Here is a 15,712-nt window from a genome sequence, read left to right as displayed (position 1 = left end):
AGACAATTCAGGTATCAAGTTGCCTCAGACAGGATTACAGAGGATCTGGCAGCCTCCACACTAAAGGACTGCAAGGCTTGGAATAAGAAATTCAGAAAGGCAAAAAAAATTGGTCTACAATCAAGGATCAGATTATATACTTCTTATATACTTCCAGAGGAAAGTATGGGCATTTAACAAAATAGAAGATTTCCAAGTATTTTTAAATAATATTTTATTTGATCATTTCCAAGCATTATTCATTAAAGACTGTAAACCTTAAAATTTCCCAGACCCTATTTTATAAGATTGGATTAAGTCCATTCCCCATTTGGGCAGTGAACTCTACTTAAAGCAGGAATGTGAGAATTCTACTTTACCTACTTGGGTTTGCCCTAGGGGAAGATAAAGTTGTAAACTCTTTTCTGAACAATGAAAAGTACTTAAACCCATACTTTTCTTAAGCTAAGTACTTATAAAGGTCAAGCAACTTGTGAATTTACAAGGAACAAAGAACTGGAAAATTTACTCAGAGCTTTCCTGGTGTGAATTACTCAAAAATCCACACCTTCTTAGGTGTGGACTAAGAATGGGCAGTCCTTTAGAAACATCTACAGTGATTGGTAGATGTAAGGACTTAGGGGAGGTGACAGAGAAGATTTTGCCCTTAAAAATAAGAGCTCAGGGAAGAGCTGGAAGGTCATTCTGAAACATTCAGATTGGAGAGACTCATTCTGAGGAGACTGATTCTGAAACATTCAGATGGAGGAGAGAGCTGGTGAAAGCAGCTGAGATGCTGCTGGCCTGGTGTCATTAGAAATCCTTACTTAGACAGATCTTATGGTGAGTGTTATAAAAAAACTGACTGATTTCTCTTTTAAGACTCAGGTCTAGGCCATATTGCCTTGAGGCCCTTCATACTTATTCCTTTCTTACTCTCTCTCTCTTTCTTTGATTACTCATTGTATTGTTAATTAAAATCTCTATAAAACCCAATTGACTTGGATATTTGAATAATTGGGAATATTTCCCTGGCAACCACCTTATATTTGATTTTAAACCCAAGACACTGTAGTGAAGGGTGTCTGGAGATCTGAACTTCAGCTTTCTCTAAGCCGCCATCTTGAACATCTGTGATTTCCAAGTATTTTTTTTGAACATTTAACATAAAATTTTGATTTATTAATATTTGATATTGATATATTATGAAATTTAAAATACAGGTTGGGTCAAAACATATGAAATAGAACAGAAACACTGAATAACAATGTGAAGAAAAAATATATTCATGAAACATGTATGACAATTTCTAGGATGCCTTTAAAGCATTCCTTAGAAGAAAAATCATTTCTTCATAATCATATGTAATCAAAACAGAAAAGAGAGGATCAAAAAGTGAATATGCATTTTGAAAAATTATAAAACAAAGCTAAAATGAGTACAAAAACAGTCTTTGAAATTAGATGGGAAGTAGATAAAATGGCAACAAAAAGCTCATATAATTGATAAAACTAAAAATTGGCTCTTTCAAAAGATCAACAAAATTAAACACAGCAAATCTGTTAAAAAAAAGAAAAGAGCAGAGAGACAAATCAATAAAATAGCAAATAAGTAAGGCAAAATCCTAGCAAAATCAGGAGTAAAAAAGAATAACCTGAACCATGCCAAGTTATAGTTTATCAATAGTGAATAAACAGGAACAAGAATAAGACAAACCATAAAAACATAGAATGCCATAAAAAGTATAAATAACCCAAAGAAGTTAGTCAGAAAACCAGAGAAAAATTTGAAACAACCCTAAAAAAGAGAATGATTTTTTTTTTCTAATAGAGCCAAGGCAAGTTATTTTTTCTCCTAATTAAAAAAAAAATTTTCAGTACTTCATATTTCCAAAAATCTAAAAATATTAGAATACAATCGATTCTTAGGTTTCTAGACTAACAGAGTCTCCAGGTCTGTAAAGAATGCTTTTAAAATAAAGATTGATTTATAAAGAAAAAATTTCAAAACTCTATTAAAAACCCCAATCTCTGCATATCTTATGTTTCATCTCTCTGTTCCTTCTAATTAACTTTAAATTTCCAGTACTTATGCTTTATTTCTTTTTCCCCCAACTCAGACTTTCCTTTGGTGTTGATTAAATATTGAATAATCCTATTAAAGACTTGGGATCTGATGAGAAAAATGAGGCTCAGAAATAAATGGTTTGTGAAGCCTTCCCGCTGCTGGGTTGTGCATCGTTTTAGGACAGTATATCTTGGGGGCAAAGTTGGAGATCCTGGATTCAAATCTAGGCTCAGATATTTCTTAGCTGGGTGACCCTGGGAAAGTTGCTTAACTCTAGTTGCCTAGCTCTTACCACTCTTCTCCCTGGAAAAGCATGACTCTATGAATGCAGGCCAGAGTGAAACTAGATATGAAAAGAATTCTGGGTATTAGTAGGTCTACCAGAAGATCTTCCTAACCCATGCTACAACAATGTCCACAATAATCAGAACCACTCCGAAAAGGATATTGTCATTAGTCTCAGTATTCTTCCTAGCTTCCTGCTTACTTCTCTGGTACATTTCTTCGGCTTCCTGGGCTTTTTTTTCCTTTGTTCCTCATTTGAATACTTTTGCCTAATTTCTGCCATTTCCCTCTGATGCTGCATCTTGATGTATTCCACACTTTCCTGTGTCTTCTTCTGGAGGTAGTCTTCCACCGATTGATATACATTGTTGGTGTAGTGGGTGTTTCCATTCTCTTGCACCATGCTAACAATCATGGCCATCAGCTCTGAAATCTGGGCATCCCTCTGAGCTCCTCTTGCCCTATTGTCAAGTGAGCAATATCGATTTCCACACTTCTTCCTCAATTCATTGAAATAGGGGTCTTGAATGGATTCTACATAATCCCTTATACTTAGTTCTTCTAGCTGATCTTTCCCAGTGAATACAATGATCAAAAACCTGACTGCATCAGCACCTAGAAGAGAATAAAGCCTCTCAATGGCTGCCTTCTCCTCCTCTGTGAAACGACCCACTCTCAACACTAGTAGGAGAGCATGTGGGCCGGGAGAGGAGAGTGTCATGAAATGGGCTATTGCATTTAAATTGTCTCGCTCTGGGGTGTTTGCATCAAAAATGCCTGGAGTATCAACTACAGAAACCTGCCTTCCTTTCCAATTGGTCTGGGCTTCCTTGCATGTCTTGGCAATTGATCCTCCTAAGATTGTGGATTCAAACTCTTTCCTGCCCAGGATGGTATTTCCTGTGGCACTTTTCCCAGCTCCCATTTTCCCCACGAGGACAATTCTGAGTTCTTGCTCCCTTGAGTCTCCTCTGTTTGTGTCTGGATCTTTTCAGGTATTCCATGCTCTTTGATTTTTGATATCGAACTTTCCACAGAGATCTGGTCTTTTCATTGCAAAAAGTTGGAAATCTTCTATTTTGTTGAATGCCCATACTTTCCCTTGGAAGTATCTAGTCAGTTTTGCTGGATAGTTGATTCTTGGTTGAAGACCCAGCTCTCTTGCCTTTCTGAAGATCATGTTCCATGCCTTACGAACATTTAAAGTAGAACTTGCAAGGGCTTGTGTGACCCTGATTGGCATTCCATTATATCTAAATTGTCTTTTTCTGGCTTTTTGCAGGACTTTTTCTTTTGTTTGAGAGTTTTGGAATTTGGCAATTAAATTCCTGGGAGTTGTCTTTTGGGGGTTTAGTGTAGAGGGTGTTCTGTGAGCTCTGTCAGTGGCTGTATTACCCCCTTGTTCTAGAATCCCTGGGCAATTTTCTTTGATTATCTCTTGTATTACAATGTCGAAATTGCTGTTTATTTCTGGCTTTTCTGGAAGTCCAATTATTCTTAAATTATCTCTTCTCCCTCTATTTTCCAAATCTGTCACTTTGTCAGTGAGATATTTTATGTTCTCTTCTAATTTCTTGCTCTTTTGGCTTTGCTTTGTTAGTTCTTGCTTTAAAGCCTGGTTTTCTTTTACAGTTTGGTCAAACTGGTTTTGTAGATGCGTGAATTTCTTTTGCATTATTTCCCACTTTTTCTCCCACAAGGCTTCCATCTTTTTGATCATTTCAGATTCAAATTCTTCATGGGTTTGTGGAGAGTTTCCATTTCCTTTGGAAGGTTTTGGAGCATTTACTTGTGTTTCCTCTTCTATCTTCTCTATGTTTTGTATTTTTGCTCCATAAAATGTGTCCAAAGTCGCCCCCTTTTTTTTTTTAATTTTGGGACTTTTGTGCTTCTGTGGAGTTTGCCATCTCTATCTGAGTGGGGGGGGGATTAACTTTTCTCATCTCTGTCTGGTGTTCAGAGGTTTTAGCCCTAGGCAGATTGTCTGTTCTATGCAGTTGTTGTTCTGTCTTCCCGGGAAGCCAGGAGTTGCTGGTATGTCTCTGTTACTGCCCTCCTCTCCTCGGCACCCTCCTGATGCTTCTCCATTGCCTTACTTCCACGCTCTAAGCCTAGCTTGGCCCTTGTTCCTGTGCCTTAGCCAGCCAGATGAGCCTGCTCTCTGAGGGGGAAGGGGCTGCGGCTTCCTGGAGATCTGAGGGCTTCTAATGAGATTAGCTTTCCCTGGGTTGAATTGAGTATGCCTTGAGGCAGGGACTTTTTTTGTGAGACTCCGATGGAAGGATCCAGCCAGGGGGTTACAAGCTCCCCCCTCTCTCTCTGTTTCCCTGCTGTCTGGGTGCCCCCTCGACTGGGTTAGGTTGTTTTCAGGAAGCGGCCTTCAGAATAGCAGGCTCTGAGGTTGCCTCTGCTGCCTCGGACTCAGACTCAGAGCTCTGGGTTGGGGGGGATGGGTCCTAGGACCTTCCTTCTGCCTACCTCTTAGGTCCGAGTGGTCTCGGATTCTGGCTTTTGGGGGGGCATACCTTTTGGTCCAGGTCCAGGTCCAGGAAGAGGACTCCCAGGGTCTATGCTGTTGATTGTTTTGAATTTCGGTGCCCTAGGAGCATTTGGTTTGAGATTGGTAAGGGAGGGTTTCAGGAGATCTGAACTTTAGCTTTCTCTCCCAAGTATTTTTAAAGAAAAGATCAGAACTAAACAGAAAAGTTGATGTCCAAATACAAAATTCAAGAGAAACACGAAAACATAAACAAGAAAGAGAGGGAAAAGAAAAAAAATTCTCTTAAGGGCTTCAGTAAGGTCAAATTGTTTATATTCCTATATGGGAAAATGATATTTGTAATTCAAAAACTGTATTCACTATCATAGAAGTTAGAAGAATTATTCATAAGTAGTGGTTTGGGTACTAAGTGGTTTAAGAGGATATGTAAAATAAGAAAGGGGGAGGAATGGGAGAAGGCACCAAGAGCAACTTGAAATAATAAGAAAAGTAGGATAATCTATACCACAGAAAGAGTTGCATATGGGGTGGAGGGAAGAATACTATTATAAGAATAGAGGAAGAAAGTGCTAAAAGGCAATATTTAACCTTACTCTCAATGGAATCAAATCTGAGAGGGAAGCACATCTAAATCCATTGAGGTATTGAATTCTATCTTAACCTATAGGGAAGGAGAGAGGGGGAAATGAAGGGGGGGAAGTGAGGTGGGGAATACAAAAAGGAAGGGAAAGAGAGGGGGGAGGGATTTAATAAACCCTAATGAAAAATAAGAGGGGAATGAGAAGGGAGTGGGTAGGAAAGGAAGTAATATAAGGGTGGGTATTGCGAGGGACTGATTAAAAGCAAAACACTGGTGTAGAAGGAAATAGAGAAAGAAAAAAGGGTAAGACTAGGAGAGGAAATAAAAATGATGAGGAATAAACAGGTGGTAATCATAACTGAATATGAATGGGATGAACTCATTCATGCAATGGAAGCAAATAGAAAAGTGGATTAGAAACCAAAATCCTACCATATTTTGTTTATTAGAAACACATATGAGGCAGGGAGACACACACAGAGAATAAAGATAAAAAACTGGAGCAAGAGCTATTAGGCTTCAACTGAGAAAAAGAAGTCAGAAGTCTCAATCATGGTATCTGACAAAGCCAAAGTAAAAACAGATCTGATTAAAAGAGATAGGAAAGGAGATTGCATCCTGATGAAAGGCAATACAGACAATGAGGAAATATCAGTACTCAACATATATGCACCAAATGCACCAAATAGCATCTACATTTTAAAAGGAGTAACTATTGGAGCTTAAGAAGAAATAGAGAGTAAAATCCTATTAGTGGGAGACATTGAATCTTCCTCTATTAGATCTAGATAAATCAAACCAAAAATAATTGAGAAAGAGCTAAGAGATATAAATAAAGTGTTATAAAAATAGTTAATAGATATTTGGAAAAAAATAAAGAGGAACAAAAAGGAATACACATTCTTTTCAGGAGCACATGTTACATTCACAAAGATTGGCCACATCATAAGACATAAAAACATGGCAAACAAATGCAAAAAAGCAGAAATAATAAATACAATCTTTTAAGATCATAAGGCAATAAAATAATAATTAGGGTAAATGGAGAGGCAAATTAAAAATTCAATAGAAATTAAAAAATATGATTCTCCAAAATTAGTTGGTTAAAGAACAAATCATAGAAACAAAGAATAATTTAATTGAAGAGAATGACAATGAGGAGACATAATATCAAAATCTATGGCATGCAACCAAAGCAGTACTCAGGGGAAAATTTATATCCCTGAGGGCATATATTAACAAATCAGAGAGGGAAGAAGTCAATTAATTGAGTATGCAAATTAAAAAAACTAGAAAGAGAACAAATTAAAGATGCTGATGATATGATGGTCTACTTAAAGAACCCTAGAGAATCAACTAAAAAGTTAGAGTAAATAATTTAACAACTTTAGCAAAGTTGCAGGATATAAAAATAAACACACATAAATCATTAGCATTTCTATATATTTCCAACACATCTCAGCAATGAGTTAAAAAGAGAAATTCCATTAAAAATAACCCTAGATAAAATAAAATATTTAGAAATCTATTTGTCATGAAAAACAGAGGAATTATATGAACACAACTACAAAACACTTTCCATGCAATTAAAACTAGATTTAAACAATTGGAAAAAACATTAATTGCTCATTGGTAGGATGAGCTAACATAATAAGAATGACAATCCTACTCAAAATAATTTACTTAAGTGCCATACCTATCAAACTCCTAAAAATTTTTTTATTAGAATAATAATTTTATTAGAAAATATTTTTTATTAGAAAAATTAGAAAAAATTATAACAAAGTTAATTTGGAAGAACAAACGATCAAGAATATCAAGGGAAATACTGAAAAAAATTGAAGGATGGGGACATAGCAGTACCAGATCTTAAAATGTACTCTAAATCATTAGTCGTCAAAACAATATGGTACTGTCTAAGAGACAGAAAGGTGGATTAGTGGAATAGACTTGGGGTAAGTGACTTCAGCAAGGCAGTCTGTGATAAAAACAAATATCCCAGCTTTGGGGACAAAAATCCACTATTGGACAAAAACTGCTGGGAAAAAATGGAAAACAGTATGGTAGAGACTGGGATTGGATCAACATCTCACACCCTATAGCAAGATAAACTCAAAATGGGTGAATGATTTGAATATAAAGAAGGAAACTGTAAGTAAATTAGGTAACATAAAAGAGTGTACCTGTCAGATCTATGGGAAAGGAAAGATTTTAAGACCAAACAAGAGATGGAGAATATAAAATATATAAAATGAATATTTTTGAATACATTAAATTAAAAGGATTTTGTACAAACAAAATCAATGCAACCACAATTAGAAAGGAAGCAACAAATTGGTAAAAAATTTATAACGAAAACCTCTGACAAAGGTCAAATTTCTCAAATTTATGAGGAGCTTAATCAATTGTACAAAAAATCAAACCATTCCCCAAATGATAAATGGACAAGGGATGTGAATAGGCAATTTTCAGTTAAAGAAATCAAAACTATGAATAAGCACATGAAATAAGTGTTCTAAATGTCTTATAATTAGAGAAATGCAAATCAGACCAACTCTAAGGTACCACCTCATACTTAACAGAGTGGCTAATATGACAGCAAAGGAAAGTAATAAATTTTGGAGGCAATGTGACAAAATTTAATGAATTACTGGTGGAGTTGTGAATTGATCCAACCATTCTGGATGGCAATTTGGAACTAGGTCCAAAGGGCTTTAAAATACTGCCTGCCACTTTAATCAGCCATACCACTGCTGAGCTTATACACCAAAAATATCATAAGGAAAAAAGACATACAAAAATATTTATAACTGCACACTTTGTGGTGGTAAAAAATAATTGGAAAATGAAGGAATGCCCTTCAATCAGGAAATAGGTGGATAAATTGTGGTATCCATTGGTGATGGAATACCATTGTGTTCAAAGGAATAATGAACTGGAGGAATCCCATGTGTACTGGAATTTCCTCCAGAAACTGATGAAGTAAAGGAGCAGAAGCAGGAGAACATTATGCACAGGGATGGATACACTGTGGCACAATTGAATATAATAGACTTCTCTACTAGTAGCAATACAATGATCCAGGACAATTCTGAGACACTTAAGAGAAAGAACACTATCCACATCCAGAGAAAGAACTATGAGAGTAGAAATACAGAAGAAAAAACATTTGCTTGATCACATGGTTTGATGGAGATGTGATTGGGTATATAGACTCTAAATGATCATCGTAGTGCAAATGTTAGTTACGGAAATAATTCTGGATCAATGACACATGTAAAACCCAATGGAATTGCTGGTTGGCTGTGGGAGGGGGTGGGGGAGAGAATGAAAAGAACATTAATTATGTAATCATGGAAAAATATTCTAAATTAATTAAACAATTAAATAAACTAAAAAAGAAACCAAACAAGCAAATTCATCTCAAATGACATCACATACATGAGATGAAATTAGTATTTATCTTATATACAACTCAGATATCTCACATTACACATCATTTGGTACTGATCTCTCCTTATGGAGACAAAAAGCTTTCATGAATTTCTAGAAGCTGTCCTGATTACCTGCATTATAAATTATATTTACTTTTATGTATTCACATGATTTTCCTTAATAAAATGGAAGCTTTTTGAGATGAGGGGCTATTTTTTTTCTTTGCATCTCTTTTCTTATAATGGTCTTTCAGTCACTATAGATAATAAATACTTATTGAATTAAATGGATAAAGTACATTTATCTTAAATAGTGTAAGACTAGAGGAAGAAATATATTGGAATATATCTTTGGGATTCTGTGTCTGCACTAGTGGATATCTAGCAGTTATACAATCTTTATTCTCTGCATACCCCAACCCCAGGTGAATAACTTCACATCATCAACCTGTATCCTTCCACATTTTTTATGTAGAAAAACAATTTATTCCATCATAATCGCTTACAGTTAGTCATGTACAGTAACAGGATGCGGTTGGACAAGTTACCCCAAAAGATGTCATAGAAAATGAGTGGTCATGGACTAATTCCATTAGTGTGGGATTTGTTCAAAAACATTTTTTAAGAAAGGGAAAAAAGAAAGAATGCCATTCAGAATTAATTTTAAAATACGTCAGCTACCAGTTGATCTGCTTTCAGATTACTGTTCAGTCTACCAGGCATACATCTGTCACGTAAGAACATATACCTTCTTTGTAACCTGCTGGTCCCAAGTTTAAAACAAAAATTCACAAAAAGCAAAGAAATAATATAAAAACATAGCTCAAGAAATACACTAAAGAGCAAAACTATATGAGAAGGTGAACAAAGGTATTTTGTAGGTATAACTACAAAACATTTCACATGGCTGTTTGTCCCCCCCCTACCCCATCAGATGAGAAATGGAAGGAGACACTAAACAGTCACTAGGGGAAAAAAATTAAATATAACAAAAATTTTTCACTAAGAAATTTTGACTGGATACAGAGGAAACCATCTAGGGTAGCCTAGAAGGTTAACCATGCCAATTTTAGTCTCTGAATTTCTCTATAAACAAAGGAAACAGTTCAGACATCTTACAATGCTAATACTTCAGTGTCTCAGACTCCTCACTTGGATAGAAATCCTATCCCATCCTAATTTTAGTTAAATTAGCCTGAAAAAACTTGCAGTTATAGCTTAGGAAGAAAAAAACACTCATGGTCCATTTTCTGTGGCTAAAATCAGATTTTTGAGCTGGATTTGCTCATAAAAAGTTCTTGGGGAAAAATTAAATATGGGTGTGTGGCTCTGCTGAGTCAAGCCCCCTCCTCCACCTCAGTTAAGAGTGAGATCACTTGCTGTCTGGGTTTACAATTGCCTATAGAAGGATGTCTGGACAAAAAAAAAATGTCTGTCTCAAAACCAGTGTTAAGTCAATCTCAGGTTGGGAAGTAAGGGGAGTCTAAAAATCAGCAGCAGTGCAGACAAGTCTAGGACCCCTGTCCCTCTGCATCCATATTTCCATCAGGGTCTTCCTCATTGTATATGTTCTCTGCCATCTGCCAGACTTGCATGATATTGTCTTCTGATCTAGAACAAATAACCCATGGTTCAATTGGGTTCCAGGAGAAATCAGATATTTTGGCTGTGTGATCACCATGAATAAACAACAATTCTGGTGGGCCATCTTCTGGGGACTGCTCCTCTCCAATTTTACTCAAGTCCCAGATGTTCAGGCTTTGGTTAGTGCCACTGGAAGCCAAGATAGTTTCATTGTGAGGAGACCAATGAACCTGGAATATTTCATCCTTATGTGACTCAAAGGAATGCAACTTCAATTTCAGATTTCTAAGATCCCACAATGTAACTGTCTTATCAGCTGATGCTGTGGCAAGAATGAACTCACTATAAGGATTAAAAGAAAGACAATTTACTTCCACGCTGTGGGCATCCACTGAGTGGCTTGGTTTAGAAATATTGTTTGATCATTTGTCCCAGATCATAAGCTTCTGATCATCAGCAACTGATCCAAAGAGAGATTCATGGAGGAGGTGCCAAGAAACATCATTGAGTACTGCTATGTGTCCTGTGAATATGGTCTTTGCATTCACTACTTTGCCTTCCTTCGGAACAGCACTGATGTCGCACAAGCAGCTGATATGATCATCTGATGCACTAAGCAAGTGTCTACTGAGATTTGGGTTCCACGACAACCCAAAGCCCTCCTTTTGATGTCCACGGGAGGTGCAAGTCTGGATTACACTCCCCAGAAGGGTCTGGCTTTGAAGGGTGCTTGGTGTAGTCAAAAATAAGGACATCACTGGATGGAGTTTTTGTTGCAATGACGTAAGGAATCTGGAGCATATAACGGACCCTTTTCACTTCTCCTTTATGGTTAAACTTGATTTCAATTTCAATTTTCCCCAGTAACTGAGCCAAAGCCTCCAAATTCTCCTTTTTCACTGTCACAGTGAGGCATCAAACTGAGCATCATCATTGGGGAGCTGCACACTGTCTATCACAAGATGATTCTGTTCATCAGATGTGTGTGTACCCAGGACAAGTTGATGAATGCTGAAATCTTTCCCTTTGGGTCTTTTTATGTCTGGAAGCCATTGTGCAGTCAGGCTGGGCCATCCTAAGGCATGGGTCATCACTAGGTCATAGAAAAAAGGAGTATTTTTTTCCATATTTTGTACTCCTCTTTGATCACTTGTTCTTCTACAGCATCATCAAAGGCTGCTTCCTTGTCGGCCATGGCGAGCGGAGAAGCTGATGGGCAGAATGACGGGCGGAGGGGCCAGGGGTTCCCTGAGTAGAGGCGCAGGGAAGGAGGGGTGAGGGTGAAGGTGTGGGGGATGGGGGAGGGCTCGAGGGCGCTCTCTCCGTGCATGGCCTCTTTTGTTTTGATCTTTCCACTTTCAAGAAATATACTATGTGACCTTCAGTACACAGCACGTATTTAGGCAATATTGATCTAGTCCTGGGCTTGGGTTGGGAAGTATTATAGAAGATTTCATATCTCAAATCTACAGAAAGGTCTGCAAGACTACAATGACTAGAAATTACTAAATAAGTAACCTTTAGTTTATACAGGTGGAATTACATAATAAATTTCTCAGTAGAAAGGAGTCCAACCTCCTCACTTTAAAAGCAAGGAAACTTAGAGTTCAGTTAGGTAAATTGAGTTTAGTCACAGAGATAATAAGTAGGAAACCCAGGATTCAAAATCAATTTATTTGATTCAAAATTGAGATCATCATTATGAGTGCAATCCTTTCCCTATAATAGTAAAGAATTGTTGATGTGTAATGTGAACAATCAGGGAACCCTTCTATTCCATTTGGTTGGACACTTTTCTTGGACTTGGAGACATGCACTCTGCTTTTGATGACAGTGATAAATACTCTGAATTACTACTGAAGGGCTCATGTTTTAGGATGATACCACAAAACCAACCGTTTTATTGCTGAGTTAGAGCACACATTTCTCCCCATGGATCCAGGATTTCTTTGCCCAATACAAAGAAGGTTCTCTATTAAGACAAATTGGAGGGAAAGGGGACTTATCTGTTTACTACATTTATAATTCAAGGTAACTAAAGGAATGGGGCAAAAAGGAACAACAGCTATTCCATATTTATTGAAATGCTAATACATTTCCCCCAAAATAATTTGAAGGTGTCTAAGCATTTGAAATGTTTTTCACAGGGACTTTTAATAAAAGTGATTACAATGCAAAATAATTGAATTTTGTCTTTACTGCCTGGATGAATGTTTTAAGTTATTTCTTTAGGTCACTTCTGGACATCTGAAATCATCTAATTGTTCTCTTTGATAGGAAAAATAAAATAAATTATAGTAATTTATTTATTTACTTAACAGTCACTTCTGAATGCAAGGCACTATATGTTAAACTTAAGTGGAAATAATGATGAAGAAGACATGCCCCTGTCTCTCAGAATCTTGTAATTTCAAAGGGAAGAGAAATTAACATGGGTACTTAAATCAAAATAATTATAAAAATAACATAACATAAATTAAAGAGATATGAACACAGTATTATACCAATTCTAATGGCAGTTTGATCATTTGTCTCATGGAATAATAAAACAACAAATTAGAGGATAAGGTAACTGGATTGGCAATGAAGGATACAGGCTGGATTCCCTGGAAGCAGATATCCTTTTCTCCTACCTCAAAAGTAAAATCAATCCTAGTGTAATCTAATTCTTACTCTGTCCTGTCTTCCTTTTTTTTACTGAATCCTCTGATATGCTCCTCTGAAGTTCTAGGAATTTAAAGGTACATACTACCTATGGGATATAGGGCATGTATTCACTTCTCTGAACCTCATTTTCCTTCTCTGTAAAATAAGGTTGAACTAGATAATCTCTAAATCTCTTCAACACTTCAATTTATAATCCAAGATACTTTTCTCTTGCATTCCTTCCATTTTATAGTAGTTCTATCTGAAATAGTTTCTCCTGAAAACACTGTATCTCTTGCTTTTGCTTCCTTTCTTCAGTCCCTTGATATCAAGAACTAGGAGGAAGTGTTTTCTCTTCTTTGTTTCTCATAACTATTTTCAATTCCTCACCTCTGTCACCATCACTCTGTAAATATCTCTCCTACTTTTTAATTTATTCTACCTGATCCTTGTTTACATCCTCTATGTGTTACTGGGTCACTCCTCTTCCTCCTAAATAAATTTAATGCCTTGGATCAATATACTCTGATTAAGCTCTTGTATCCATCAAATACAGCTTGTAGTTGGGAAGACCTAGATTCTGAGAAATGAACAAGATCACCAAGGAAAAGCAACCCAGCCTATCATATTTAGATCATTTTTCTGTAGAGCATAATACCTGTTGTACCTTCCAGAAAGTTATAAAGAATAAATTAGATATAATATATGTAAAGATCTTTGAAAATGCTAACAAGCATATCCCAAATTTCAGTTAAAATTAATATTTAAATTCTGACTTGATAATATAGTCATCTTTCATATCAAGCTGTCAAGACCACATTATTTTTAATAACATAATTATAAAATCATAAAGAAACCATGCTATGATCTGTTCTCATATATTAAAGTCCTGGTGACCAGAACAATTCAGCACCATGTTCAATGAAATCAGCTTTCTTCAGGTCTGTTGTTAAATAAATGGAAATATTATATTAATATTAGTTATTATTATATTATATTATATTATATTATATTATATTATATTATATTATATTATATTATATTATATTATATTATATTATATTATATTATATTATATTATATTATATTATATTATATTATATTATATTAATATTAAATACATTCTAAAATTCATTCATAAGTATCTCCATTCACAAAGAAACTTCAAATTAATCATTTCACCTAGCTACTTCTGGGACAAATTAAATAAGAATGAGAAAGGAAAAAGGGGAAAAAACCTTGAAGTCTTTTAAAATAAATTAAACTTTTAGCATAATTTTTGCAACTCTAAAATTTGTTTGCTCTATTCCTACAGGTCCTAGTAGTAGACAGGAACCCACTGCCCAATTTTAAGTCCCAGTTTTTGTCACTGACTGAAAATGTGATTTCTGTTTCTTCTTTGTAAACTGAGGACATGGGACTAGATAATGTCTTGAAATATATTCCGGTTCTTACTGTTGACAAGACTGATACTAAGGTTATTTGGATCCTGAATCTCTAGGTTGCTGTTTTAATGAGTTACCCTTTCTCTAGGTCCCAGTAGAACTCCGATTGTTAAGTATTTTCTCTTTCTCTGATGGGACTAGTTGTATTTTACCCAAAGTAAATATTTTTAAAAATCACATTCCTACTCATCTGACATTACCATCTTTGACTGTAATATTATTGGAAATGAGACTTCGGGGTGAAGAGAGTCATTTGCTCTTCCTAACCTCCTTCCTAGATATCACTGAAGTGTCTCTTCTTTCGAAGCTATGATTTCTCTGTTTTTGCTCTGGTTTTTATCATTCCATTTATCAGTTTCAGAATTCAGGGACACTTCTGATTAACTTTATGTTCCAGAGCTCTCTGCCTTGGATGTGTTATTATATATACATGTAGCCCAGACTATTCCAGCTTCATTATACTGTCCATGTTCTAAAAAGATACATTTTAAAATTTTATAATAAGAATTTTGCCTGCCATCAAATTGCTTTCTATGTATAAAATTGTTGCTATGGAACTAACTGACCCCAGAAACACTGTTTCTCCTGAAGTTGTCCTTTAGCAGAACAAATTAATGACTTTAGGGATATGCTTGCAATGGAAATGAGAATCCAGTACTTCCATATAAGAATTATAGCAACACTAAGAACATATTCTCCTAAAGGTTATTTTCCCATTACTGAATAAAGGAAATGAAAAGAGAAGAAAAGAGGCAATTTCTCTATTTTTCTAAGAATATACAAGCATATACATACACAACATAAATACATATGTACATAAATAAATAACATCTTGAATTGTACTGATAACTAAAACCTGATATTAAATCTAATTTTGCATAAATAGATGAAAAATTGAAATATATGGAAAACATGGAGATGACTTAAGAATGTAGTGATTAAACTATTATTATTATGATCTTAAATGTATTTAAAAATGATAAAACTCCATTTAAGGGTAGATGAAGTGAAAATAAGGTGATGAGCTAGATAGAAGAATATTTCTAACATATATTCTTTACACCCCCAAACTTCAAACTAGGAGCATATATCAAATCTATAGTAATTAAAATTGAATCAACAATAGAAGACATACTTCTATGTAAGGTTAAATTTTTGGAAATAATAGCAAATTGTTGAACTACTAAAAGCT

The 15,712-nt window shown here is 35.5% G+C and overlaps 1 protein-coding gene and 1 pseudogene across 1 annotated transcript; both read right to left on the bottom strand.

Moving 5' to 3' along the window:
- Nucleotides 1-2,470: 2,470 nt before the first annotated feature.
- On the bottom strand, nt 2,471-3,256 carry LOC100030402 (GTPase IMAP family member 4-like). The gene has a single exon (XM_007485207.2). It carries the CDS (start codon nt 3,254-3,256, stop codon nt 2,471-2,473), a length of 786 nt encoding a protein of 261 aa, XP_007485269.2.
- A 7,100-nt stretch (nt 3,257-10,356) lies between these two features.
- LOC100023682 (histone-binding protein RBBP4-like) lies at nt 10,357-11,624 on the bottom strand (annotated as a pseudogene).
- Between the last annotated feature and the right edge of the window lie 4,088 nt (nt 11,625-15,712).

The sequence above is a fragment of the Monodelphis domestica genome, chromosome 2, assembly GCF_027887165.1.
Source record: "Monodelphis domestica isolate mMonDom1 chromosome 2, mMonDom1.pri, whole genome shotgun sequence".
Lineage (NCBI taxonomy): Eukaryota > Metazoa > Chordata > Mammalia > Didelphimorphia > Didelphidae > Monodelphis > Monodelphis domestica.
Note: the sequence above shows the minus strand (reverse complement) of the source record. Positions and strands in the feature narration are given on the sequence as shown.